Source organism: Rhinatrema bivittatum, chromosome 14 (assembly GCF_901001135.1).
Source record: "Rhinatrema bivittatum chromosome 14, aRhiBiv1.1, whole genome shotgun sequence".
NCBI lineage: Eukaryota > Metazoa > Chordata > Amphibia > Gymnophiona > Rhinatrematidae > Rhinatrema > Rhinatrema bivittatum.
The window spans coordinates 36,871,127-36,896,874 of NC_042628.1; the positions used below are offsets into that span (position 1 = coordinate 36,871,127).

Below are 25,748 nucleotides of genomic sequence, written 5' to 3' on the forward strand. Positions count from 1 at the left end.
ACAGGATGGAGGCAGTTTAGAGAAGGGCAACCAAAATGGTGATGGTGGTGGTGGTGTGTGTGTGTGTGTGTGTGGGGGGGGGGGGGGGGGGGGGGGGTTCTATCAAATAACTTATGAGGAGAGGTTGAAGGACCTAAATATGTATACCCTGGAGGAGAGAGGTGCAGGGGAGATATGATACAGACTTTCAGATAGAAAGATTTTAATGATGCACAACTGACAAACCTTTTCCATTGAAAAGAAATCAGTAGAACTAGGGGTCATGAAATGAAACTCCAAGGAGGATAATCAAGAAATATTTCTTCACGGAGAGGGTGGGGATGCCTGGAATGTCTTTCCGGAGGAGGTGGTGAAGACAAAAACAGTGAAAGAATTCAAAGGGGCATGGGATAAACACTGTGGATCCCTAAAGACTGGAGGATGGAAATGAAGAAAAGAGTGCATGGGGTGCTGGTTACTCCCCTTAACCAATAAGCCTTTATACTGTTGATGCAACTCTATCATTGCTCTCTGCTTCAACGGCAGAGGGGAAAGAAGAAAAGGGGAATTGGATTCAGACAGCAACCAACAAAGACCCTGACTTTTGATGGTCTAGGAAACTGATAAGTATGGAGGTGACTTGTACGGCATGGCAGATACTACCATACGTTTGCTGGGTGGACTGGATGGACTGTTTGGTCCTTTTCTGCAGTCAATTCCATGTTTCTATTTCTTTATATTACATGATAGGTGCCTTCTAAATTATATTATAACTAGCATTTGACAGTAATGGCTGTGAGTGCTTGTGTGGTATGAATGGAGTCTGTGTAAAGAATGTGGAGACATTGAAAAGCGGGCGTGACTATTCGGGAGAGGAGAAATGAGGGAATTCTATTTCATTGTATTATAAAAAATGCTGTGGCCACCGGTTTAGGCTGAAGAGATACACCTCTATAGTTTTGTCTCAGGCTATGCACAGTTATATGGTATTCTTTGCCTGCCTGCTCAGGTCGGTATACCTGGTAAGCCTGTACCACAGAATAAAAATTATTTGGAAAAAAAAATGCAGAAAATGTGAAAGGATGAAGATGGAGCACACATGAGTTGAAAGTATGAGAGTATGCCCCCCACTGTTTTCCACGGCCACCCTCGTCGAAGTTCCTTAGCCCGGAAAGATTTCTCACCACACCACACTCAACGAGAGTTTACGATCGCCCCCTCCGTGGAAAGTCACTTCACCAAGCTCCCTCCCTAAATTCTCCAGCTGCTGACACAGCAGCCGCGCGAGCCGCCAGAAGCCAGAGCTCCACCACTCCCAGCCACTGAGCAGCGGAGGGAGGATCCGGAAGTCGCGCGCCGCGGGCCTACGAGTCTCCGCCCAGTGCGTGAGGGATCACGTGGGAGAGGGATCGCTGGGTAGAGCAACAATAGAGGCTGCGGAGCCGGTGATCGGCGGATCGCGACGGGGAGCTACAGTTCTGGAACTGTTGGGAAAAGGATTATGGCTGTCGCCGCTGAAAGTGGTGTGTATGCAGTGTGCGGACAGGGTCGGGGGCCCGGGGCAGATTGTAGGGGCCACTGACTGTGTGCTTTGGGGCGCCAGGTCACGTGACTGGAGCTCATCTGATTTAAGTTCGGGTACTTATGAACACATGTTTTTTTGGAATCTGTAAATTCCATTGAAACGTTGTGGTCCTGGGGTTTTTTTTTTAACAGTTTCAAAGTAAAAGATTGGAAGTCATCCACTTTAAAATGTTTTCTTTGTAAAGTGGGTTTATATGATTAATTTGATTTACAAAGCATGCTAAATTTATGGATTTGTATTCATGGAATTGCGTGACTTGCAAAACAAATTAATCGTATTTGAGAAATAAATATATCTAACATCTGCATATACATATTATAATAAGATCAAGTAATAATAACTATAAAACGTTATACAAAGTCCAGCATTGCTAAACAGAGTTGATCTTGATCGTAATCACTATCATTGAAGTCTTAGTAGTTTGCCATTGTTTTAAAGGCTAACAAAAATATATTGTATATGACCTTTCAAGATCGTATATGTCCCTTCTTCAAAGTGGGACCTACCTTTTTTGTTGGTCTTTTTAAAAGTGTGATAATGTATGAAGACTCAAGTTTTCTCCAGAACTAAATATTACTGCTAAAACTGTCACTGCAATCTGTGCTCATAATGCAGGACAGGGTTTATTGGATTGTGATGATTATAGAAAATTGAGGTATGATGAATGACTTCTTATTAAACGTTTTTGGCCTGCTTCTTAGTTCTAATGAAGTATTAAAAATAAATGTACTGCAAACAAGGAAAGAGCCTATTGCAGTTTCCTATTGCAAGCCAGTCCAGACAAGTGGGATTTGTCCCCCTTACCGGCAGATGGAGGCAGAGTGCAAGCTTTCTTGTCCAGATGCCCCTCTCTATACAGGCTGGTACAGTAGGGAAGTAGTCAGTCATTCTCTGCTTCCAGCAGATGGTAGTTGTTGTCTAGTCCAGCAGGAAGGAGGAAGAAATTGAGGCTACTGGGGCAACTGCCTTCCATAAAACTTATTTCCTCAGGGATGGCCAGGCCAGGAGGCCTTTCTCAGGGCGACTGCCCTAACAATGGCTGATCTTTCATTCCCCAGGGCAATCAGGCATTCACCTGCTTGCATTTCCCACCAATGCAAAAGGACTATGTCACTATAAAGAAAAACAGCCAAGCAGCAGAGCTATCAGCAGCAAATGCAATGGCAGGCAGGTGTTAGACCTGACCGTGAACCATGCCCATATTGTTGTCCATGTCCCCCCCCCCCCCCAAGTTGTTGTTGTTCTTCTTCTTCATCATCATCATCATCCTCATTGTCAGAAGAAAAAAATGCACTATTTCCTGCATATTCATTGTGAATATCCTGAAATCTTGGCCTGTTTGTGGCTCTTGAAGATCGAAGTGGCCCACCCCTTCTCTAGGAACTTGTCCAAACCTATTTTAAACCTCACCGTGCTAGTCACTTTGACTACATCCTCTGGCAACAGATTCCACAGTTTGATTGCATGCTGAGTTTTAAATCTGCTGGTGGTTAGTTTCATTGAGTGTATCCTTATTTTAGTTATTTTTGAAAGGATAAAAAGTAGGCTTTTTTTTTTTTAACTCTTCCACCCCACTCATGATTCTATAAACTTCTATCATGTCCCCTCTCAGCTGTCTCTTCTCCAAGCTGAAGAGCTCTAACCTGTGTAACCTCTCGCCATCCCCTTTATCATCTTTGTTGCCATACTCTGCACCTTTTCTAATTCTGCTGTATTTTTTTCTGAGATGGGGTGCCCATAACTGAACACAATATTCAGGGTGCGGTTGCACCATGGATTGATACAGAGGTGATATCTCTCCTGTTTTATTCTCCATTCCTTTTTGGAACATTCCTAACATCCGATTTTCTTTTTTGACCACTGCCACAAACTGAGCTGAGGATTTCAACGCATTATTCACAAGGACTCCAAGGGCCTTTTTCTGGGTGGTGATTTCCAATACAGAACCCAGCATTTTGTGCGTGTAGTGCATCATTTTGCAATTTTTCACATTGAAATTTCATCTGTCATTCAGATGCCCAGTCTCCTGGACTCACAAGGTCCTTCTGCTGCTGTTTTAACAACTCTGAATCATTTTGTGTCATCTGTAAATTTGATCACCTCACTTGTCATTCCCTTTTCCAGATTGTTTGTGAATATGTTACATAGCATAGGTATTGGGGCTGGGTAGGCTGGTGTAAGTTAATCCCTGAACAGGAGTGGTACAGGGCTTGAAGGTCTACCTGTCCAGCCACCTCCCCCTTGGGTTGGGCCCGCAGGTTCTAGTGGTTGGCAGGGACAAGGCAGGCTATGTCAGGCAGGCAGCCTTCAGGAAGAGTTGTGTTGGGGAAGGCAGGGATCAAATAGAATCGGAGTCCAGGCAGAGGTCAAGGCAGGCGGAAATCCAGCATAGCAAGGGCAGAAGTCGGTCCAAGCCAGCCACGAAAGATCAGTCAGAGAGGCTAACTGGGAGGACAAGGAAACAGGACAGGGTGGAGAGGCAAGGCTAGGAACACACAGGCAGAAGCAAGGTGCAGGACAACCTAGGTCACTGGGAGACCCACAGGGAATAGGAGGTTTACTGGAAGACCCATAGGAAAACAAACAGGAACAAGATAAGGCAAGAAGGCCTAAACAGGCCATACTGGGAACAAGGATAAGGCAAGGCAAAAGAGCTTCTAATAGGCCATATAGCAAGCACAAATAAGAATAAGGTTGGCTAGAGCAAGGAGCCAAGGTGACTCGATGAAGAGATCTCCGAGCTAAGATTGAGGGAGGGTTTTATGGGGCTGGCCTTGTTGTGTCATGCAGCCTTCAAGGCAGAGCATAGAGCCGTGTTGAGTGTGACCCACTGAAGCCCCTGCTGGCAGGGGGGCTGCCTAGCAGCCAGTACAGTGACAATAGGAACTAGTACCTATTCCTGTGGTACTCCACTAATGACCTTTCTACTCTCTTTGTTTTTTTTAACTAGTTCCCAAACCACAGTAGGACTCTGCCTCCTATCCCATGACTTTTTTCATTGAGGAATCTCTCATGGGGGATTTTGTCAAATGCTTTCTGAAAATCCAAATACACTGTACTAACCTGATCACCTTTATTTATATATGTATGTATTTACACTTTCAAAAAATTCTAAAGGATTGGTAAGGCATGTTGAGTCTTCCCCCATTAAGCCATATCTATTTATCTGGCCAGTGATTTTGTTTCGAAGAATGGAGGCTACCATTTTGCTGAGCACTAACGTTAGGCTTGCTGGTCTGTGGTTTTCCAGATCACTCTTGAAGCCCTTTTTGAAATATCAGTGTCACACTGGCCACCTTCCAGTCTGCAGGTATTGTGGCTGTTTTAAATGATAGTTTCCTCCTACTCAATCGGATCCTATCCGGTCAGAAAAAAAAATGTATTTGTTGTTTTTCAGCTAACAGCAAGTTTTCTTTCTTTTTTTTTATATTTTTAAATTTGTACTGTGAACTGAAGTTTCTGAACATTTTGTCCCCCTCTATCATTCCTTTTGAGGACTTTTTTTTATCATTTCTGTAGCTGTCCCTGCCAGAGCTCGGAGTCCTTTTAGTATAAGTAAGGGACCTGAGGTGTCTCGCTGATTGGAAACCTGAACGTTTGCATATTTGCCGGAGGTTCACACCCTGTGCTGCTGCGGAGAGCAGACTATAAAATGAGTGTTTGGAATTTTAGGTGCTTAATGCTACAAAATGGGAAATCACAGGAGTACACAACAGGGTCATCTTTGTTTGCTCTGCAGCTTACTACAGGTTCCTGGTGCTTTTCTTCAACTGCCTTTTAACCTTTGGCTCCTACTTCTGCTTTGATATCCCCAGTGTCCTGCAAGACCAGTTCCAGGGGGTGAGTACCAAGGCAGCGGGACCCAAGCTCTCCTGCTCCAAGGATATTTTCCACCTGACTTATTTGATAATGAAAATAGTACTCCTGGGGGAATTCTGCACACAAAAACTTAAAATTCTGCATACTTTTATATTGGACAAAATAACACAATATACATGACAATCTTTAAGTAATTATGTTTTAAATTAATACAGAAAAATGTTATTTAAAGATGCAGAATTTTAAATAAGTACACTGTAAGAGTGTTCCTTCCACTCTCTTTCCCTACTCCTCTGGGCACTTTGCCCTCTCAGGCCCCAACTCCTCCACCTGCCAGTATCTCTCCCCTCCACCTCTAGGCTCAAGTCCTTCCACTCTATCTCTGCTCCCAGAGTTTGACCTTGCTGTCAGTACTGCCTCTTTCACAGGCGCCCTCTGTTCATCTCTCTCTTTCTCGCACGCCGGTTCCCTCTCTGTAGTGCACATACCCACATCCTCATTCAGACTCTCTCACTCTCTTGTACGCACACAACCCCTCATACATGGTCCCTCTTTCTCTGGCACACACACATCCCCACATACAGAGTCCCTCTGTGTGTATGTGTCTCTCTCTCTGTCTCTCGCACAAACACATCCCCACATACAGGGTGTCTCTCATGCACACACACATCCCCACATACAGGGTGTCTCTCATGCACACTCATCCCCACATACAGGGTCTCTCATATGCATGCACACTCATCCCCACATACAGGGTCTCTCTCATGCACACACACATCCCCACATACAGGGTCTCTCTCATGCACACACACATCCCTACATATAGGGTCTCTGTCTCACAAACAAGCACCTTCACATACATGCAGTCCCTTTTTCACACACACCAGCTTCCAATCTCTCTCTCTCTCTCTCTCTTTCTCTCTCTCACACCTTCACAATCTCCTCACATAGTCTACCTCTCTCTGGCACCCACACTCACCCTGCCCCCCCCTCTCTCACACACACTCTCCCTGGGGCCTTCATCTTCGCCACGAGTGGGACATGCTATGCTCGCAGGATGCTAGGGTCTCTTCTTTGCCATTTATAGCAGAAAAATATTTCAGAAATGCTGTGCTATTATAAACAGAAGTTTCAATTACAATAAAGGAATGTGCTGACATTTATCAAGCTTATTACACAGAAAACATTACATATAACTATGTTTCAGATAAAAAAAATTCATCTCCTGTAGTATCTCTGCTCTGTTTTTGATACACTTTTCTGCTATATATTTGGAATAATTTATCATTTAGGATGCATGGGCCTCTGTTCTTTCAATGTGAGTGCATGTCTGGGATCACTCCTGTTTTTGCTGTGGGCACATAATAAGGATGATTGCGTATCTCTCGAGTTTTTGGAACCACTTTCTATTTTATGTCCGGCATAATTAGCAGTAAATAACTTTTGTCGATTTACTATTTCTCTTAACATCTGTATTTATAATGCTAGTAAATAACAAGTAGTTTGGTTCATGCACCATTAAAGCAACAACTCTTGTGAACAATCCAGAGAGGGAGGAGGAATATTGAAAGGAAGAGTATCCCTAAAATAAAACACTTTGGCCAACTGGTGTTGCCTGTGCATCCTAGATCCTGAGAGACTATAACATTTTATTTTGCTGTTTACACAGAACTTGACCTGCAGCAATGCAACTCTCCCTAATACCACCCTTGCCAATAGCACATCTGACTGCGTGGAAGGTCTGGGTATGACGCCAGAGCAGTACAACCTGCTGTATGCCATCTACGCCTGGACGTGAGTCTCCTCATCCCTATTGAGTCCCTTGAGAAGGTGCTAAAGGTCCGCATTGTTGTCATAAATTAGATCCGATTCAAGGAAGTTACCCCTATTGAGAGAACCTTGCCCTGGCATTTTATTAATACCAATCATCTGATTCTGGATACTGGCAAGAGATCATCTTCTTTCACTTCTTGTGTGAAGCACATCTCCCTGTCATCCTTCCCAGTTCTCTTTTGAATGTTTTGGATCCACGTACCTCTACTGACAGACGCTGCTATCCTGCTTCTCCCCCACCCCCAAGCGTGGAAGGGCTTAACCAGGAATGCCAGAGCCTTGAATCTTCCTTCCCTTAGAAGGAAGTGATCTACCTTTTCCTGGGTTTTCTCTCCACATCTCCCATGGATCTGGAGAGAAATGTGGGTGAGGGCAGGATGCAGTTCACCTGAGCCACTAGGGCAGTGTGTGGCCTGTTGCCTGATTCACATACAGCACTTCCACTCCTGCGAAGTGGATAACATCAGCCTATTCTTTATACAAACTCAAGATATCATATTCTACAGTTTAGATTAGTAAACTCCTTTTTTTTTTTTTGTACTTCTGCACATTTTTTTGGCTCTCTTCCTATTTACAAATCACTGGACTGCCGTCTCATTCGGTGTATGTCGGTTGCACTTTAAGGTTATTCAGAGATTAACCCTTCTCTTTTAGGAGCTAGGATGTGCCACAGAAGGCAATTGAGAGAGATAGTGCTACTCATTTTTGAAGCGCCAAATCTGGTAATGATCTAGAGACAAACTCAGGAAAGTGACTAAAAGATCATTTGCTAATGTAGCCTTTTAGAAGGGCATTTTCAAATTGACTGACTGAACTCGACTAACTTAAAAAGGTGAGAAACCTGGGTATTTTAATGATATATAGCATTTAAATATAGGGCTATATGTTCATAATGGGAGAAAACTTTGATTTTTCTCTTAGTTTTGTGGTTTGGTTTGGATGTGCATCATCTATCTGTCCTCTAATCTCCACACACCTTTCTTGCAAGCCTATCTGAGAGCGGCAATGGGGCGTTGGAGCATCATCGAAGAAGAAATCTGAAATGTTTTTCCCTAGATTCATTTGAAATCCTAAATTTGGAGAAAACGTTTTTATCTAGAATTCCTTATTTTAGAACAGGGGAGCTCAACCCAGTCCTCAGGACACACCCAACCTGTCAAGTTCTCAGGTGCCCACAATTAATATGCATGAAATTTGCTTGTACTGCCTCCTTTGTATGCAAATCTATCTCATGCATATTCATTGAGAATATCCTAAAAATCTGATGGGCTAGGTGTTTTCTAAGGATTGGGTTGAGAAACCCCTGTTTTAGAAAGGTCAATTCTATTTGACCAACTTATGTCAACCATATTGTAATTCTAGCTCACCTGTTGCAAACTTCTCCTGGTTAAGGGACTCCCACATTTCTGTCTGAAGGGTTTTTTTGCCGGGAGCAGAAGTTTCATGCTGTTCACTTAGCCTTTCTCTTCTGACCCTACTCCTGTATCTGAAGTCTGAGAATGTCTATATGTTTGTTGTTTTTTTTTTTCCCTAGTAATGCACTGGTGGTGATTGTGGCTGGATACCTCATTGATAAACTGGGAAACCGCTGTGAGTGTTACTATTTTTCTTTTTTGCTACCAAATTATCTTTTTTTTTTCCCCCTCAGATTACTCTAGGCCAGAGTAAAGAGCTCTCTGTGCTGGTTTCAGAGCTCTGCTCCTGTTTGAAAAGTGCTACCGCTGGTTTTTATGGTGGAATGACATATGCTCATATGGGCTGTGTAAGGCGATATGTCACATGCCTAGTCCACTTTCACGTCCAGACAAATTGCTTCTTTTTGTCAGCATGCAGCAAGTTTTGTATTAATTTCTGTAATCTCTTCTTCTGTTATTTTATAAAGCAAAACCCAGCAGCAGCAGTGCTCCACTGTGTATCCTCCTAGCACTCAGAATGCTTGGTTCTGAGGGAGGAGAATAGAGCGTTCTGTTGCTTGTCATTCCAGGTACAAACAGGCTGAATGTTGGGTTAGTCTGCCCCTTCGAAGAGCCATCATGAATGGGTCCATTACTTTCTCTGTTTATCTTCTACGTCCTCTCATACAGAAGTCCTAGTACTGCAGCCATTCACTGTGCTTGAAGCAAGGATGCAGCTGCCGCCAGAGCTGTTCTATGGCAAACTCTGAGGTGTTGGCTGGAAGCGCTCAAGCATTATAAGTACTGTGCTTGCTTTGAGGTGGCAAAGCCACTAACTTCTAGCCCCTGAGGTTAGTTTTCAATGGGGAGCGAGATGGAGGTTCCTGGTGTATTTTTTTTTTTTTAAGAATTAAATACTAGTATGAGAGTTTCTGTAAAGACGTTGCTGTGCCACTAATTACACAGATTCAAAATGAGTTTTGTTTCTATTTTGTGCCAGTTATAGCCTTTCTTTCCTCTCTGCTGTGCAGTTGGTGTGTTCCTCTTCTCCTTCCTGACCGTCCTGGGCTCTGCAATCTTTGCCATGGGCTCCCACTTCAAGGGGACACCATACCTCCTGCCGCTGATGCTGATGGGACGTCTGCTGTTTGGTTCTGGCAATGGGTCGCTGACCAGTAAGGAACCAGCCAGCGGCTCTGTTAAGGTCCTGATGGAGGGTGGGGTTTAGGAAGCCTTAGGCTTGGGGGTATTTCAAAGTGCCATCATCCCCTGTAGTTGGGAGAGTTCCACCTGGCTCCACTTCTCATCTGCTTCTATGGGGATTTGTGGTTTGGATCCCTTAGTCCCAAAGACAGATTCCACGGTGGTTTTATGTTTTTTAATTCTCCAATTCTGGACTTGCTTAGTTGAGCTTGCAATGACAGCCTGCGGGAAGGTTCCTCACCTTCTGATAGTAGCGCATGGAGAAGTGAGCATGCCTGGCGTTCTCATCTGGCTGCCTTACCTCCATGTTTCAGTCCTTTTTCCTCACAGATGTGCTGATCACCTTTTATTTTATGTGCCTGGGAAAGCTGAGGTGTGCTTCCTTCGAGCAGGCATCCAGCCTCAGTTTCTGGGACAGCATAGGGTTTGGCCTCCTGGGCTTGGACTGGCCTTCTGGGCCCATTCTCGGAGTTCATACACAACTGGGCCACTCTCACCGTACCTAACCTTTTTTGTTTTTCTTACCATTCAGTTGTGCAGACTCGGATCACGGCTTTCTGGTTCAAAGGGAAGGAGCTGGCACTGGCCTTTGGACTGACGCTCTCGTTCTCCCGTCTTGGCAGCGTCCTTAACTTCTTCTTCACCCATCAGTTCGAGTCTCATTTTGGCATTCAGTGGACGCTCTGGGGAGGTGAGTCCAGCCCTTACTACTTTAGCTGCAAAGTTGTTGCCATTAAAAAAAAAAAAAAAAAAAGAAAACTTTAATGGTATTCAAACTCTCAGACCGGCTCGTCTCATCAGCGATTGTCATAAAGCATCAAGATATGACAGGTTTTTTTTTCTATTAAGCTTTTTCAGCTCTTTCTAGCATTCATTTATGGGAGATTCACAATTTCTTCCACTGTTGCAAAGAGGACTATTTATAATTCAGATTTTGCATTCTCTGTCATATTTGGGGCTGGAATTTGGTTTGAAGTAGCAGAGGCCCCGAAATATATGTGCCTGCTGTGACCATGCAAATCCTGAAAGTGTTGCGGTGCTCCACAGGACCCCTCAGATGGTTGGGGTATTATGCTATGGCCAAAGTTGCATTTGATCTCCCCCCACCCCCCTCATGTGCATGTTTTATGCCTGTCCTTTCTCAGCCCGCAGTATTTAAAAAAAAAAAGGGTTGAGAATTTTCTATACCAACTAAAGATGTATATTTTATAACCTCCAACTGAATGAAAAGCATCGTAAAGAAGCTGAAGGTAGCTCAGCAAGAACCACCCTTTGTACGATAAAAATGTTGTTAAATAAATAATATATATTCCAGGAGGTGTTTTGAGATCACACAAAATTATTACCTCCCACAGCTTGTGGGAGAAAGCGGGGCCACTTCCCCTGTGTTTACATGAAAAATTTGGTTTGGTTAAAAAAAAAAAAAAAAAGCACTCGACCCACATCCCCGTGCATCCCCCTCTTATTCCCTGCATTTACCATGGAAATTCTTGCAAGGTCATAAGCAGCGAGTTCCAAGCAAGGCTGAGCATTTAGAACAACCCAAAACAACAGGTTTTCCAGTGCTCCAGCAATGTTCCCCTTTATTCATGCGCTCATGTGAGCATGCAGTTTAAACCCTGGCACCTGGGACTTGCGAGGAGGCAGGCGATATAAGTGGAGGGGGGGGAAAAAAAGTAGTGAGTATACAGACAGAACTTTTAAAAAGTTGGATGGGTTTGGGGTTGAGAGAGAGCAAAAAGCAGCAGCTGGCACCATTTGTGTACAATCCCAAATAAAATTAGTGATTTAAAGTCGGTTTCACTCTTTATATTGAGATCTTTAATTTTAGCATGTTGAGGGAACAGTGCTTTTATTTCCTCTCCCCATCTTATGCAGTGGATCTGCCCATTTACTCCCCTTCCTCTGCATCCCTTTCCCAACCATTGGACGCATCAGAGCTGTAGGGATAGAGGTAAGGAGCTTGCATGCAGTCTCATGGCTCACTACCCAACGTTGACATGGACGCATCTAGGCCAATACAAAGAAAGTACTTTCCAGAGTCATCTTGTATTTTAAGTACCGATTTTTATCCAACTCTCTCGGCACATCTGGGAGGTCCCTCTCGGGGGATGAATTTAACAGGTGTGTTTTGAACCGCGATAAGAGACGTTTTCTTGCCAAATCATCCACGGAGAGGGATTCTGATATATACCTATGGCCTGACAAACACAGAGATGACTGTAGGTTCTTTGCACCTAAAACAAATGGATGGAGACCGCCTCCATTCCCCCATTTCAGTAAGGCGAGCCACTAAATGGTGTCTGAGAAGTGGTTCTAGGATTGAGAACATAAGAAATGCCGTTCTTGCTCAGATCAAAGGTCCATCGAGAACAAGCATCCTGCCTTGCAGAGTTGGCCTATTCCTTTCCCAAGTGCCCAGCAGGATCCCAAAGAATAGAGCCAAGTCTTCTTCCTTATTCTTCCCTATATGCAGTGCCCCTGATTTCCTGTGACAGGTTTTTTTCAAAATTGAGTGGCCGTTATGTGACAAATTTTGTATAATGTCATACTTGTGTATTCATTTAAACCGTTTTATTAAAGAAAGTGATAAAACACGCCTGACTTGCATACGTTTATAAGAATAGCCATTTTCTGACACTTTGGCCAGTTAATATATTTGGCCATAGCAGACATTTAAAATAAATAAATAAATACATACATACATGAGCTGGAAAGTGGTGGTGGCTGAAAGTGCTGCTTGAGCTTTAGCTTCTCCGACTGACTCGGCTCTCTGGTATCCTACAGTGATTCCACAGGGACCAGCAAATTTCATGGATAAGGGCAGATTTTGCCGGCTGCCTTGCGCAATCTTCAGAGACCTGGGGCCCTGACTATGTGCATCACTTTGCACTTGTTCACATTTAGATTTCATCTGCCATTTAGATGCTCAGTCACCTGGTCTTGCAAGGTCCTCTTGCAATTCCTCAAAATTGTCTCATGATCTAATAACTTTGAATAATTTTCTCATCGGTGAATGTATTCACCTTCCTCATCATTCCCTTTTCCACATTGTTTGTTTGTTTATGTAACATTTTTATATACCGCAGTTCATGTAGCAGAGTTACATATCACTTCAGTTTACATTAAAACATTAAACAAGCATGTAAGAATGCGATTACATTGAATAAGGGAGATAAACTAGGATCAAAGTAACTGGGGAATAACGTACAATGAATAAATAGAAAAGTAATAAGAGTCTGTTGTAGAGTTGAAATTAATCTGGTTAATGATCTAGGTGCATATTGGAATGAATTAAAGTCTCGGTACACGGAGTACATGTTTGGGTTGGTTGATTGCGGAGTTGGAACGCTAAACTGAAACTAAAATCTGATGGAATTGCTTGTAGGAAAGTGAAGTGAGGTAAGAGGGAATTATTGGCATAAGTTAAAAGCTTGTTCGAATAGCCAAGTTTTGAGTCTCTTTTTAAAGGTGATCGGGCATAGTTCCTGCCGGAGTTCTGGAGGTAGAGAATTCCATTGCGCGGGACCTGCTGTAGATAGAGATTGTTTATTTAGAGAGGTTTTGATGGGTGGGGTGAGGAGAGTATCTCTATAAGCAGCTCTCACCGGTCTGGAAGGTATATGTTTATAACTATATTAAAAAGCTTCAGTCCCAGTACACTGTGGCACACTTACTTACCTTTGTCCATTGCAAAAAGTGACCATGCAGTCCTCCTACCTTTCTCCTGTCCTTTAGGTTAGTTACCAATCCACATTAGGACATTGCCTCACAAGGAACTTTGTTAAAATGCCTTCTGAAAATCCAGCTTTGCTTGTCTTAATCCAACCCTTGAACCTATCAAACTGATGGACTGGAAAAGCTTTGCTTTCCTTTCCTGAGGCTGCACCTGGAGCTTCTGCAAGCGCACTAAGCTGGCACGACTAAAAATGTTAATTTTTTTCCTCCGGTATGTGCGCCTAAATTTGTGTGTTTTGTTAGAAATTTAGTGGACTTTCATTACCTATCATTGGCTGCTTCCAAATGCCCTGGAAGATGGTCATTTTTAGTGTGACAGATAATGACCAACACACAAACCCTAGGTCTCGCAGAAGTTTTTTTTTTTTGTAGCTTGCCTTGTGTAGTGGAACACGCTCCTAGAAGAACGGAGAGCTGAGCTTTTGGTAAAATGTTTCAAGAAAAGCTTACTCTACTATTTTTCCCAAACATTTGACTCTGAATCTACTGATCTTTGAGTACGTTAGTCCTAGACAAAGAGCCCTCTCAACTCTGACATCCTCTTTTATATCTATTGAGTTTAATGTAATTAGAAGAGCAGAGTTTTTATGATTTTTATTTTTTGGGGAGAGATGTCTAATTTCTTGATGACTGTTTGTTACACACCTGGAATTGCAGCTAAGGGGGGTTATATTTTCTTAAATATAAAGTGGATTAGTTGAGCCATCATATCTGCATCTGTCATGCACATTCCTAGCAGAAAACTGCAGTCATTTTGTAATACCTCAACTAGCAACGTTGGTTAGTGTCTGTGCAGCATTGTCACAAACAATACAGTCTTACAGATCAACTGTGCTGGGAAGTACAGGCTTAGGCAATCCTGGCTCCATCGTGCTGACCAGGACATTCTTGGCTGGACCCTGCAGTGGTCTGCCATTGCCTTCCGTAGTCCTCGTCGCTGGTCTCTCATCCACATGCTGGCCAGGCCAGAAGTTCCAAAATCTGACCACTGTAGGCTCTCCCAGAGCGGTCTTACATGCAGGAAGGAGCAAAGGCAGCTGGGACACATCTTTAAATGTGGACAGGAATAACTGGGCAGGCTGGCCGACCCAATTATTCTTTATCAACCATAATCTATTCCATTACTAAGTCGTGCTATTACTCCATCACGAAGTACTTCCCAGAGCCCAGTTCGGTTGCAGGTGTGAGCTGGTCTTTTTCTGCTCCTTTTTGTTTTCTTGGAGAACTGACTTTTGCCGGTATTCCCTCTCTACCCACCTTTTGCAGGTACCCTGCTGTGCGTGCTGGGCTTTGTGTCTGCCATCGTAGTCAGTACCCTCGACAAAGTGGGCATGAAGCAACTGGGCCTGGATGGAGCCATTCAGGAGGAGTCCAAGAAAGTGGTACGTGTGCAAGGGGTAGGAAAAGTAAATCTAGGAGCAGATAAGTGAACTCTGCTTTTTTATGCGGAGGCCGCTTTTATATTCATGCACTCAAGAAGTGCAGTAGCGGTAACCAGAAGAGTCAGCTAAAACGTCAAATTAGTGCAGTTTGTGTGAGGGGTTTATTGAGAGAACGTTGGGGCCTGATTTTTCAAAAGAATTTACACGCTTAAAACTGGGCTTTGCATGTGCAAATGCACGTTACCCGTGTAAGTGGGCTTTGGAAAATTGCTAAAATGTACGCCATTGGATTGTCCATAGGATTTATATGTGTAAATGGCTTTTTTAAATTGCTGCAGTAGTAGGTTACATTTACTCATGTAATGCCTTTTAAACTTACGGTACCCTTTTTTAGCAGAGACCTAGAGGATAGGGCAGGAATTTCATCGTCTCAAATATGAACTCTTTGAATTGAGAGCAGAGGGAGGTGGCAGCTGAAGACTGAAGCAAGTTTGTCCTTTATGTATTAAAACATGAGGTTTAATCTTCTTGCTGTGGTAGTAGTTAGAATGTAATCAGCTCAGTGGAATTTTGGGTAGCAGAGCAATTAACCCTCCATATTGTCCATGTTCTCTTGGACAAGAAGGGACCGTCCTCAGCTCCTGGCTTAGATCTTAGCCAGTGAAACAAAGTAATCAGCTTTAATTAAACTCAGAGTCCAGGGAAAGTACTACCCCAACAGTGGCGTGAAAACTGCTAGGTACACGTGGATAGTAGATTAAATATAGATTAGAGTAAGGAAAGTATTAAAAAGCCATTTTGGCAAAAGATATTGTTTAACTAGGAAAATGAACAGGCATGGCCTGGCTGACCTTAGAAAGGGACTGAAGAAACAGCAAGGAAGGCTGTCTAACAAAGCCGTGAGGGCGACAAAACAGGATCCTGTTTTGTCGCCCTCATGACCTTAGAAAGGGGGCAGTGCCCAGGGTGAATCGACCACAGCAGGGCCCTGCAATGCAGGTGTGCATGGGTCGACCTCCAACCTGACAGGAAACTGTAATGTTTGGAGAGAGGGCTAGCTTGGTGGTGCAGCAGATCCCCTCCCCCTATGGAAGGCCCTGCATAAGGCTTGGAAATGGCAGTCTTGTCTCTGATTGTAGATCCTCTTCACATGGTTTGGGGTTACCTTACCTTTTTGCTTCAGGATTCTCCCTGTTCATGAGCTTATAGCATGACATGTTTAGCTGTCAAGATTCAAACAACTGTGTCTACAATATGAATTTGAAGTGTTTTTTTGTGAGCTAGCCTTGTAATGAATCACCTCGGGCTAGTACCAGTGCTAAAGGCTTTGCTTCTAGCTCATGCTTTCGGAGCCACGCAGGCCATGGGATCTAAGCCTGTCTAGCACCTACTTTCTCAGGCTGGTTGTGTGTTCAGCCATGTTTGTACAGTGGGCATTTGGGGGAAAGATTTGGTAGAACCATTCGCCTCCTGTTGTGACTCTGTGAGCAGCATGTGCTTGTCTTGTATTACAGCGGGTCCACGATGTGCGGCATCTGCCTCTGCGCTACTGGCTGCTGGTCTTCACCATCATGTTCTTTTACAATGGGATTTTCCCCTTTGTGGCTGACGCCAGGTAATCAATGATGTGGAAACTGTAGAAGTCCTTCCCGATGCCCATGTGCCAGTCCATCCTTATTATGGCGCTCAGGGAGGGCCTCCTGTACACGTGGACAGAAATCTTTAGTGGCACCTTTTTTTTTTTTTTTTTTTTAGTTTGCTATTTTAACAAATCCTTTGCCATTTTAGGTTTTGCAATAAACTTCTGTCCTCTTTGACAGGAAAGTGATGGCAAGTTCATTGTAAGCAGGTGACTGCTTTCCCCTCCCCCCCCCTCTTAAAGACACACTACAAATAATTATTCTTTGCGGACCACACTCAAAAAGTTGATCAGTGCTTCTTTTCTGCTATTTTAACCCCATGAGTACTGCCCTGATTCTGATATTTTAACCCCATGAGTACTGCCCTGATTCTGTATCTTCTTTGCTTTTCCTTGGAACATTTCTAGCAAATTTATCCAGGATAAGTACTCTGACTACACGCAACAGGAAGCTGCTTATATCGCTGGCGCAGTCTATGACAGCTCCCTTGTTCTCTCTGCAGCCGTGGGGATATTAATTGTGAGTGAAGCACCCAGGGAAATGGTGGGGAGGGTTGGAGATGACGGCAGAGCTAGTATCTGGTGAGGTACAGCTTGGCGCTTAAGGCAAGTGGATTAGAAAGGCTGCTGCAGAAATGGGAAGAATACTGTGAAGCAGCCCAAGGGTCAGGGATTAGCGCTGGGCAAGTGACAGCCGCGCTTGGTTTGGAGCTGTTTGACAATTCTGGGCCGGGACTCCTTCCTTACCTGTCAGTCACTGCAGGTTTTCTAGGTTTGGACTCTCTCTTCTTCTCTTTTTGGTTAGACGTAGCGTGGGTTAATACTCTGCTGCTAGGTAGGAGACCTGGGATTCAGGTTTCTCTGCTTTGGCTCCTGCTTTTATCCTAGCAGCTGAGTGTGAGTGCAGCTAAAACATATTCAGCTCTTGCTAGAGGAGGAGAAAAGTATTTAATCCTAATACTAGTCATCTAATTCTGGTCATCATAGGGGCAAATGGCTACACCAGGTGCTTTCCATTACAAAAAGTCACTACAGCAGGTGGCTAGATCGGGCAGGGGTGGCCAACTCTGCCATACCATAGCCATAAACAGGCCTGGTTTTCAGGATATCCATAATGAATATGCATGAGAGATTTGCAGATAATGATTTGCATGCACTGGCCCCATCTCATGCATGTTCATTACGGATATCCCGAAAACCTGAGCTGCTGGTGGTTAAGGACTGGAGTTAGCCACCCCTGATCTAGGGAGATTCTGATCATTTGGAGGCCGAACAGAGAATCCTTCTGTAAGATTCAGAAAGAAAAAATGTAGGCAACAAATGGTTACTTTGAATTTTTTTTCCGCCCCCTGCCAATACAAAATAAATCTCTTCAAAATGTAGCTCAAAAAATCAAGATAGAACTAAAATGAAAACAAAAATGCCAATTTAAATAGGATGGAAGAGCAGAACTGAAATGAGAACACCGCATACATTAAACAACCGGCTTTTCTTTGGGAACCATGTGAGCTGGCTGTATGCTGACAGCTAAGGCCGCTGTAGCACTGGCCAAAGCTGAAAGGGAGCAAAGACATGAAAGAAACCTAGCTAGGGCTTCTGGAACATTCTTATTTTGAGGAGGAGGATCTCTCAAAGTCCATTCAGAAATGCAAATAAAGTAGTAGAAGAGTAAAATTGAAATTCCAGGACGCGACAGGAAAATACAAATGAAAGTTGACGCAAGTGTAAATTTGAGTATTGAAGTAAACTTTTTTACTTTGTCTCTGAGGAGGTTGTCTCCACTCTGAAATCTTGGCTAAGCATGTATTTGGCTCGAGCAGTGAGCGGATGCAAGCTGTTAATGCTGATAACACTGCTCTCGTCGCGGGGCAGTGTGCTGCTTGTTTCGAACGTCAGATTGTATTACATTGAGCGCTCTCCTTTCCCGAGGATTACATCGGATTCAGAGGCATCCTTGCCATCCTGTGCGCCGTGATGACTCTTCCGGTCTTTGCCTTGCTGGCCTTCACGTATGTCCCTCCTCTGGTTTCTACCATCTGGCTGGGGATAACCTACTCCTTTGCTGCGGTAAGTGCTATTAGCTGTTCCCTTTCACCCTGCTGCTCCTTCCTTGTTTGCCCTCTACCTGCAGATGTCATGCAGATAATCTGTTGCACTGTAGTTAATTTGGATGAAAGCAGATGGTCCATGCAATTCAGTTTTTATTCAAACTTCCCACTTCTTTTAGCATTTCTATAGTGCCATAAACTAGGGCAGTTTACTAAAAATGACGTAGAGGCAGCATAGAAACATGATGGCAGATGATCGTAATGCACCTCTAGTCTGGCCAAACGTTTTGCTGGTGCAGTGCAGATAATGGTTGATCTCCAGCTTTCTCTTTATAACATTTTGATATTCTGCCTTTTTTCCTTAGGTACAAAGCAGATTGCCTAATGCCTACACCCATATCCCTAACTTATGTGCAATATTAAATAAACTAATCCCAAAGCCAACTGTATTCAAATAAGAATGACATGTATGCAGTATATAAACAGATTAATCACAAGGTGGATTATATTTAAAAAGAAAATACAGAATTTGAGCATGTAGGTGATACAATTATACATAATGACCTAAACATAGTTTTTGAATTTTTTCCTACTTTCTAGTGGGAGGCAATGTAGCTGATTCAAGAGTGGGTTTTATGTGGTCAGTGGATTTGACCCCTCCCAAACATTCAAGCTGCTTTCTCTGTAAAAAGTTGGAGGTACTTGAGGTTAAATTGTGAAGTGCCACTCAATAATCTAAGAATGAGGGATCCTCTGCTTATCCCAGGGTTTTCTTGAAGTTTGTTTTTTTTCCTCTATCACTTCCATTCAAGCAACAGTTTCCTTAAAGAAATATTTTTGAATGTTACTCCTGCGTCTATCTACTTTAATCAAATTTTGGGGAAAAGCGTATTTGAGATGTTATTAGCAGACTCATAGCCCTGTGGCATTTCACTACTATGTAAAAAAAACAAACAACCCAACCCAAAAGATAAGTGCTCCTTCCAGTTATCAAACCAAATCAAATACCCACTAATACCCTGAATCTCTAGGCCGTCATCTTAACTTTATTTATTTATTTATTTTAAATAGTAGAATGGATTCCCTACCCACCATATTCCAGAACTTAAGCACTCGATGCAGAAAGCTTCACCGTAGATGATCTTACGCCTTCTTCTTTGTCTTCATGTGTAATTTATTCAGATGGGGGGGGGGGGGGGGTCAGCCTCTGGCCTGGGCTATCACGAGATGAAGTATGACTGTTCTTCTTTGGCAACGTGCAATGCCAGGCGATCAGCTCTGTTCTAGAATTTTAGTTCACATACTTTGCCGAGAAGCTTTAAAGGATTCCTAAGTTGGGACCCTCCTACACAGTCTGGCCTTCAGGATCTCCACACTAAATGTGTATAGGAAAGCTGCATGGAGTTGGGGAGATCCTGAAAACCAGACAGGCTAGGAGGGTACTGCAGTGTAAAGCAACTTGAACCGCTGCTTTACACTAGACAGGGGAAAAATGTTTGCAGAGGTACTTCATCTTAATCCATCTCACCAGTTTCATTTTTTCCTTTACAAACAGGCTAGCATGTGGCCATCCATACCCCTTGTGGTACCACAGGCAACACTGGGAACAGCAATGGGGCTTGCAACATCGGTGCAGATGATAGGGATAGGCCTCTCAAACCTTATTGTTGGACAAATACTAGGAACCAAATCCAGGTGAGAAGCATCATCTCTTTAAAATATAAAAACTACAGTTAACGGGGGAATCCTATTGCACCAAGAGCATGGCAGCGGGTGGTCAGACCCAATGTAGGACACTATGCTTTCTAGTTAGCTGGAGGTCTGTGACGCACTCTGGCTTAGCTGACTGTCAGGCTGACATGCTAGCTGGAGAGTATACAGCTAAACAATAGTATACCTTTGGAAGACATTCCTAAAGAGACTACAGCTAGGGAGGAGGAGGAGGGAGTGAGCACTACCTTTTAGTAGTTCTGGACCACAGGCTCATGACTTTCCTCTGCCACTGCTGATGCGGAAGTTGGATCTCCCTATGCTTGTGGGACCTATGTGAAGACAATGGTTTATCTAGTTTTCTGGTGAAAAAATAAAACTTGAGCATTCATAATCTGTTAAACCATACTGCTTTGAAGTAGCTGACCAGTCATGAAAGGTGGAATATTAATTCCCCTGCCCCCAATCTTAATTTATCGATACAACAGTACCTGGATCACTATGGAGTACATCGCATGCAGCACATGGCTTATCTGCCAGAAAACTTAAGCTGCTTGCAGGTTCGATTTAGAATTTAACAATTCCCCTTTCCAGCTCTGCGCTCAAACTGAGTTACATTTGGTTACAATTGGTAGGGCCTGATTTTGCTAAGTGTGTTTTTTCTCCCATTCTGTGTCTATGGGGAAAATGCTTAATACCTAAGTTTGGACCAGTGGAAGAGGAAGTGACTTGCCTGAGAAAACGAGCGTCTGTGAAATAGATGGGATTTGAACCCTGGTTCTCAGCCCCACTGCTTTAAGCTTGAGGCTGCTCCAGAAATGTAGTTCAGCTAATTTTCACATGAGATGATGGCTGACCATATGAACTCATTGTACTTTGTGTAAAATTCCTGCAGAAGATATTGTGTAAGCCTATGGCCTAATGGAAAAGGATGCAAGCTTGTTTTATTAATTTTAATACAGATTTGATGAGCCCCTGAGAACACCCCAATGAATATACATGAGAAATTTGCATACGCTGCTTCCCTAATGTATGTACATTTTCTCTCTCTATATCCTGAAGTCCTCAGGCTAGGTAGGGGAAGCCCTGCTACAGCAGGAAATCTGTGATCAAATAAGGAGCTTATGTTGTAAAAGTGCCAATTTCACAGTAATTGCCATGGCTTCTGGCTTGAGGGAAAAATGGGGCATGACAGGCCAAGGATGACTTGAGACCAAAAAAAAGGCATTTTGGGAAGGAAACATGAGACCGGGTTTGGGAAGAGTAGATCTAGGATAATGATAAGGGGGGGAGGAACAATCTTGGGAAGAAGGGAAAGTGGAGGAGTAGCAGTAGGCTTGGGGGGTTCATATCATGGAACCTTGGGCCGGTCACTTTACCCTTCAGCGCATCAGGTGTAAGTCTTCTGGGAAGGGGGAAATATGGACCGGTCCTGAGTCTAATCTGCTCTGCCATGGCTAACCAGCCATGAAAGATGGGACTATAAATTAAATTTAAAAAATGGGAAAGTTGTGGGATGGATGTGAATGAAAAGTAAAAGGGAACAGGGAGACCGGTGGGAAAGGATAGAACTTAAAACAGCAAAAAATAAAAAGGGGAGGGGGTGGGTGGAGTAACTTTGTTAAAATGCCTTCATTAACAGAGGATTTCTAGCAAGGCCACTAACCAGAAGGCAGTTTTACACACGTCTGCACAAAACCCTTCACTGCATCAGGAATAACATTTGCACATTGTATCCTAAAATTGGAAAACTATTTTGGAAAAAGTGGTTTGTTGTTTTTTTTTAAAGTTTAAGAGTATCTGTAAATGTTGTTTTCATGGCCTGTGTACCGAACATTGGGTCTACAAGTTAAACTACCTTTACCTTTGGAAAGTAGGCCATGAGTGTGCTGTGTATACATCCCCTACTAATAATTTATGGCTGATATCAAATCCATACCAGATTTTCACAAGTTGTCCCAGGGAACCAGGGGCCTTTTTTTTTTTTTTTTTTTTTCCTGTAGGAGCCACATCTATGCATGAACTATTTACACGCATGTAAGATCCATAAGTTTTGGATGGATCTTATGTCAGGCCTATATCTATTCCCATTATTCCCCCAGCATAGGGACTGATTGCAGGGAACATTTATGATGATGATGGTTAAATAATTTAAAAAATATATATAGATTGGGTGGTATATTAAATCAAGGAAAGAATTTACCTGCTCTGCTGCATCCCCTTCCAATTGCTGTAGAAATAACCACCTCTCATCTTTTCTGCCATATTCAAAGTACCATGGACAGCTACACCATTCAAAACTTAATGGCTAATTACTACTATGAAATGCTAGAGAATCAGTGAAAAATGACTGCATTTAGTTCTGGGCAAACAAGCTACTGGAGGGACAAAGTACATTTTATCTCCCTGTACTTAAGAGGATAGCAAGTTTTACTTGTATAAATATTTATTCCACAAGCAAACTAACCCTCCACCTCTTAACAGTGAAGCAAAAATACCTCTCTGGAGATGGCAACAAATGATGATCTTCATGCTGGCAAACACTATCTGCTGCATTATTACCGCTCTTGCTCTCAATATGGTGGACAAACGTCAGGTAAGAACAGACTATTTGCTAGGTGGTGCTCTTGCTCTGTTTAGTAGTATTAAATATGCCAAAGGAGATGAGAAGCTTCATTGTTTGGGGAGAACTTTTAAAATAAAACCTGATGCATCTTTTCTACCACACCTTATTCTAAAGGGTAAGAGGATCTACAACCTCAACAACAAAATTGAGAAAAGGCATAAGCAGCAACCACTGTAATTCAAGAGGGCTTAGGGTAGTGGCTAGTAGTATATAGATCAGAACTGGAGAGGCTTAGTACTTATTCAGTTTTGCAGGGGAGGTTAGAAACATAGGACCTAATGTATTGAACTATAAAGCTATGGCTTTATAGCTGGAAAAAAGCATGAGCTCTGCAAATCTTCCTTGTACTTAGTTAAGACCCATCGCACTTAATAATAGCTTCTATTCAGCCAGATTCTACCACTTCCACATGTAAAAATGTTATTACTAATGTAAATACCTATACCTAATGTTATTCTCTCCCTTTTCTTCTCTCCTCCCAGTTCTTTTACCTTGTTATTTGTAACTGCTTCCTTCTACACAAATAGGTTATTGAATTGTTCACTGTACACCCCTGTTATATGTAAACCGGCATGATGTGTTTGCAACATGAATGCCGGTATATAAAAATTATTCAGTTTTGCAGGGGAGGTTAGAAACATAGGACCTAATGTATTGAACTATAAAGCTATGGCTTTATAGCTGGAAAAAAGCATGAGCTCTGCAAATCTTCCTTGTACTTAGTTAAGACCCATCGCACTTAATAATAGCTTCTATTCAGCCAGATTCTACCACTTCCACATGTAAAAATGTTATTACTAATGTAAATACCTATACCTAATGTTATTCTCTCCCTTTTCTTCTCTCCTCCCAGTTCTTTTACCTTGTTATTTGTAACTGCTTCCTTCTACACAAATAGGTTATTGAATTGTTCACTGTACACCCCTGTTATATGTAAACCGGCATGATGTGTTTGCAACATGAATGCCGGTATATAAAAATTTTAAATAAATAAATAGCTGATAAATTTGGGCAGACATCTAGTCCCTACTGAAAAGAAAACAGCACCTACCACTGGTGTTGTAATAGAGTAAAGCAAGTTTGGTTACCGTACACTGTTTTCCATAGATAGAGAATGCATTTGCCATTCCATGTGGGCTGCAGTACCAACCAGACATCTCTCTTCGGTCATTTACTAAGCATTTTCCCCCTAATCACAGAATAGGAGAAACCCTTTAGTACATAGGGGGCCTTAGCTAGTAGAGCTTTGAGCAGGTGCAAGAATTTCTGCATAGGTGTTTCATGAACCATCTTAGGCAACATTGGTTCTAGCTAGCTAGACAGCACTGTAGGGAGCTGGGTGGGTATTCTATAGCTAGCTAATTCATCCTGTTTCCAGAAAACAGTTTCTGGTAAGCAAACTTGCCTTTTCCTACTAAGCAGCCTGAATTAGCTGTGACAGGTGGGAAGTCCCAAGCTGTGAGTTGTAGCAGAGCACTTAATGATTAGGCAACCTAGCTTCCACCGTAGAGTTGACTACTACAAGAACAGGTTACACAAGTGCTTGCTTGTCTGAATCCACTGCCAGTCCAAGAGATTATCTAGACTGTAGTGGGAGGTAATCACATGTACTGATGACTGTTGCAGCTTTGCAGATGTGGCCAAGGCACCCCTCTATAAACACTCATTAATTGGAGCTATGGTATCTGTTCTGTCTGTACTCACTTTTTATTGTCTGCTTTGCAAATTACTCCATAAAATATCAAGGACTGGACACAGTCTTCTATTCACTTAAAGTACATTTGGTGCCTGGCGCATCAAGGCTACCAGGATACAAAAGAGTGGTGAAGCTTGCTGATGCAGTTAAACGAGTTATTTTTGGAAGATGGTCAGGCTGTTTTGCAGGCCACACTATGAAGGGTTTTCTTCCCTTCCTGTAGAGGTAACCTTTGACAGAAGGTAGGAGAGAGAATGGATTGGTATGAAAGAGGCAACTTTTAGAAGGAACTTTGGCTAAGAGTGGATTAGTTGCATGGAGGGAGGATAGTGAACTAGTGCTTGAAATTCATTGATGCTCCTGCCTGTTAACTGCTATAAGGAAAAAAAAACAAACCACTTTCCCAGTCAGGACTTGGAGAGAAGCAGATGCCAATGGTTCAAAAGGCAGCTTCAAGTGCAAGAGATCCATATTTTGGTCCCATGGAACAGGCATGTGTTTTTTGGTTTTTTTTGCACCAGAGTTTTAACATTTCACAAGCCTTCATGAATCAGTACCAGCGAGTACATTGTGATGGGTCTACAGTTAACAACTACACAGTAAACAGCTATAACGTCACTATGTACTCAGACCAGAGATATAGCAGACCCTCATTTAGAAAAGAAGGATAATTAGTCTTGTTGATACCATCTGTAACAATTTTCCCTTTAAAGTTGTAGGCTCTTTGTGAATGTTGTCTCTCTCTGTGTAGAAAGAGATCCATACTTCCTGAGCATTCGCCATCCAAGCCCTTAGGGCAAGAGACTGAAGGTGGGGAACAGGGCACCTCTACTTTGAGTTAGCAAGGCAGATTTTGTTCCCATATGGATAGATAGCTGAACGAGATATGCAAACCAGATTGGTTTGGCAAAACGCTAGTGATAGGATCAGTTGAGCTTGATGTAGCATGTTACTGTACTGTTCTGGTGATCAAAAGAAGCTGTGGAAAAGTATACATGATTTGTTACATTTAAGCAAGAAAGCATCCTGAGCTAACTTGAGCTTGCTGGGTAGAATCAAACAGAAGATCTCTCGGTTTCTGTTCTGATGCAAACAG

General features: G+C 42.9%; 1 protein-coding gene across 2 annotated transcripts in view; it reads left to right on the forward strand.

Moving 5' to 3' along the window:
- The first annotated feature begins 1,349 nt into the window (after positions 1 to 1,349).
- Positions 1,350 to 25,748, forward strand: part of LOC115075956 (major facilitator superfamily domain-containing protein 1-like) — a 30,548-nt gene continuing 6,149 nt past the window's right edge. Inside the window, exons 1-12 of one of the 2 annotated variants that reach the window (XM_029576938.1) lie at positions 1,350 to 1,502; positions 5,304 to 5,404; positions 7,053 to 7,177; positions 8,751 to 8,806; positions 9,642 to 9,785; positions 10,346 to 10,504; positions 14,818 to 14,933; positions 16,448 to 16,548; positions 16,981 to 17,092; positions 18,502 to 18,639; positions 20,176 to 20,315; positions 22,815 to 22,926. In XM_029576938.1, coding sequence (XP_029432798.1) covers positions 1,481 to 1,502; positions 5,304 to 5,404; positions 7,053 to 7,177; positions 8,751 to 8,806; positions 9,642 to 9,785; positions 10,346 to 10,504; positions 14,818 to 14,933; positions 16,448 to 16,548; positions 16,981 to 17,092; positions 18,502 to 18,639; positions 20,176 to 20,315; positions 22,815 to 22,926 — 1,326 coding nt within the window. In that variant the 5' untranslated portion in view covers positions 1,350 to 1,480. Of the gene's footprint in view, positions 1,503 to 5,303; positions 5,405 to 7,052; positions 7,178 to 8,750; positions 8,807 to 9,641; positions 9,786 to 10,345; positions 10,505 to 14,817; positions 14,934 to 16,447; positions 16,549 to 16,980; positions 17,093 to 18,501; positions 18,640 to 20,175; positions 20,316 to 21,292; positions 21,426 to 22,814; positions 22,927 to 25,748 lie in introns of those variants that run through there. The other variant, XM_029576939.1, reaches the window with a different exon arrangement.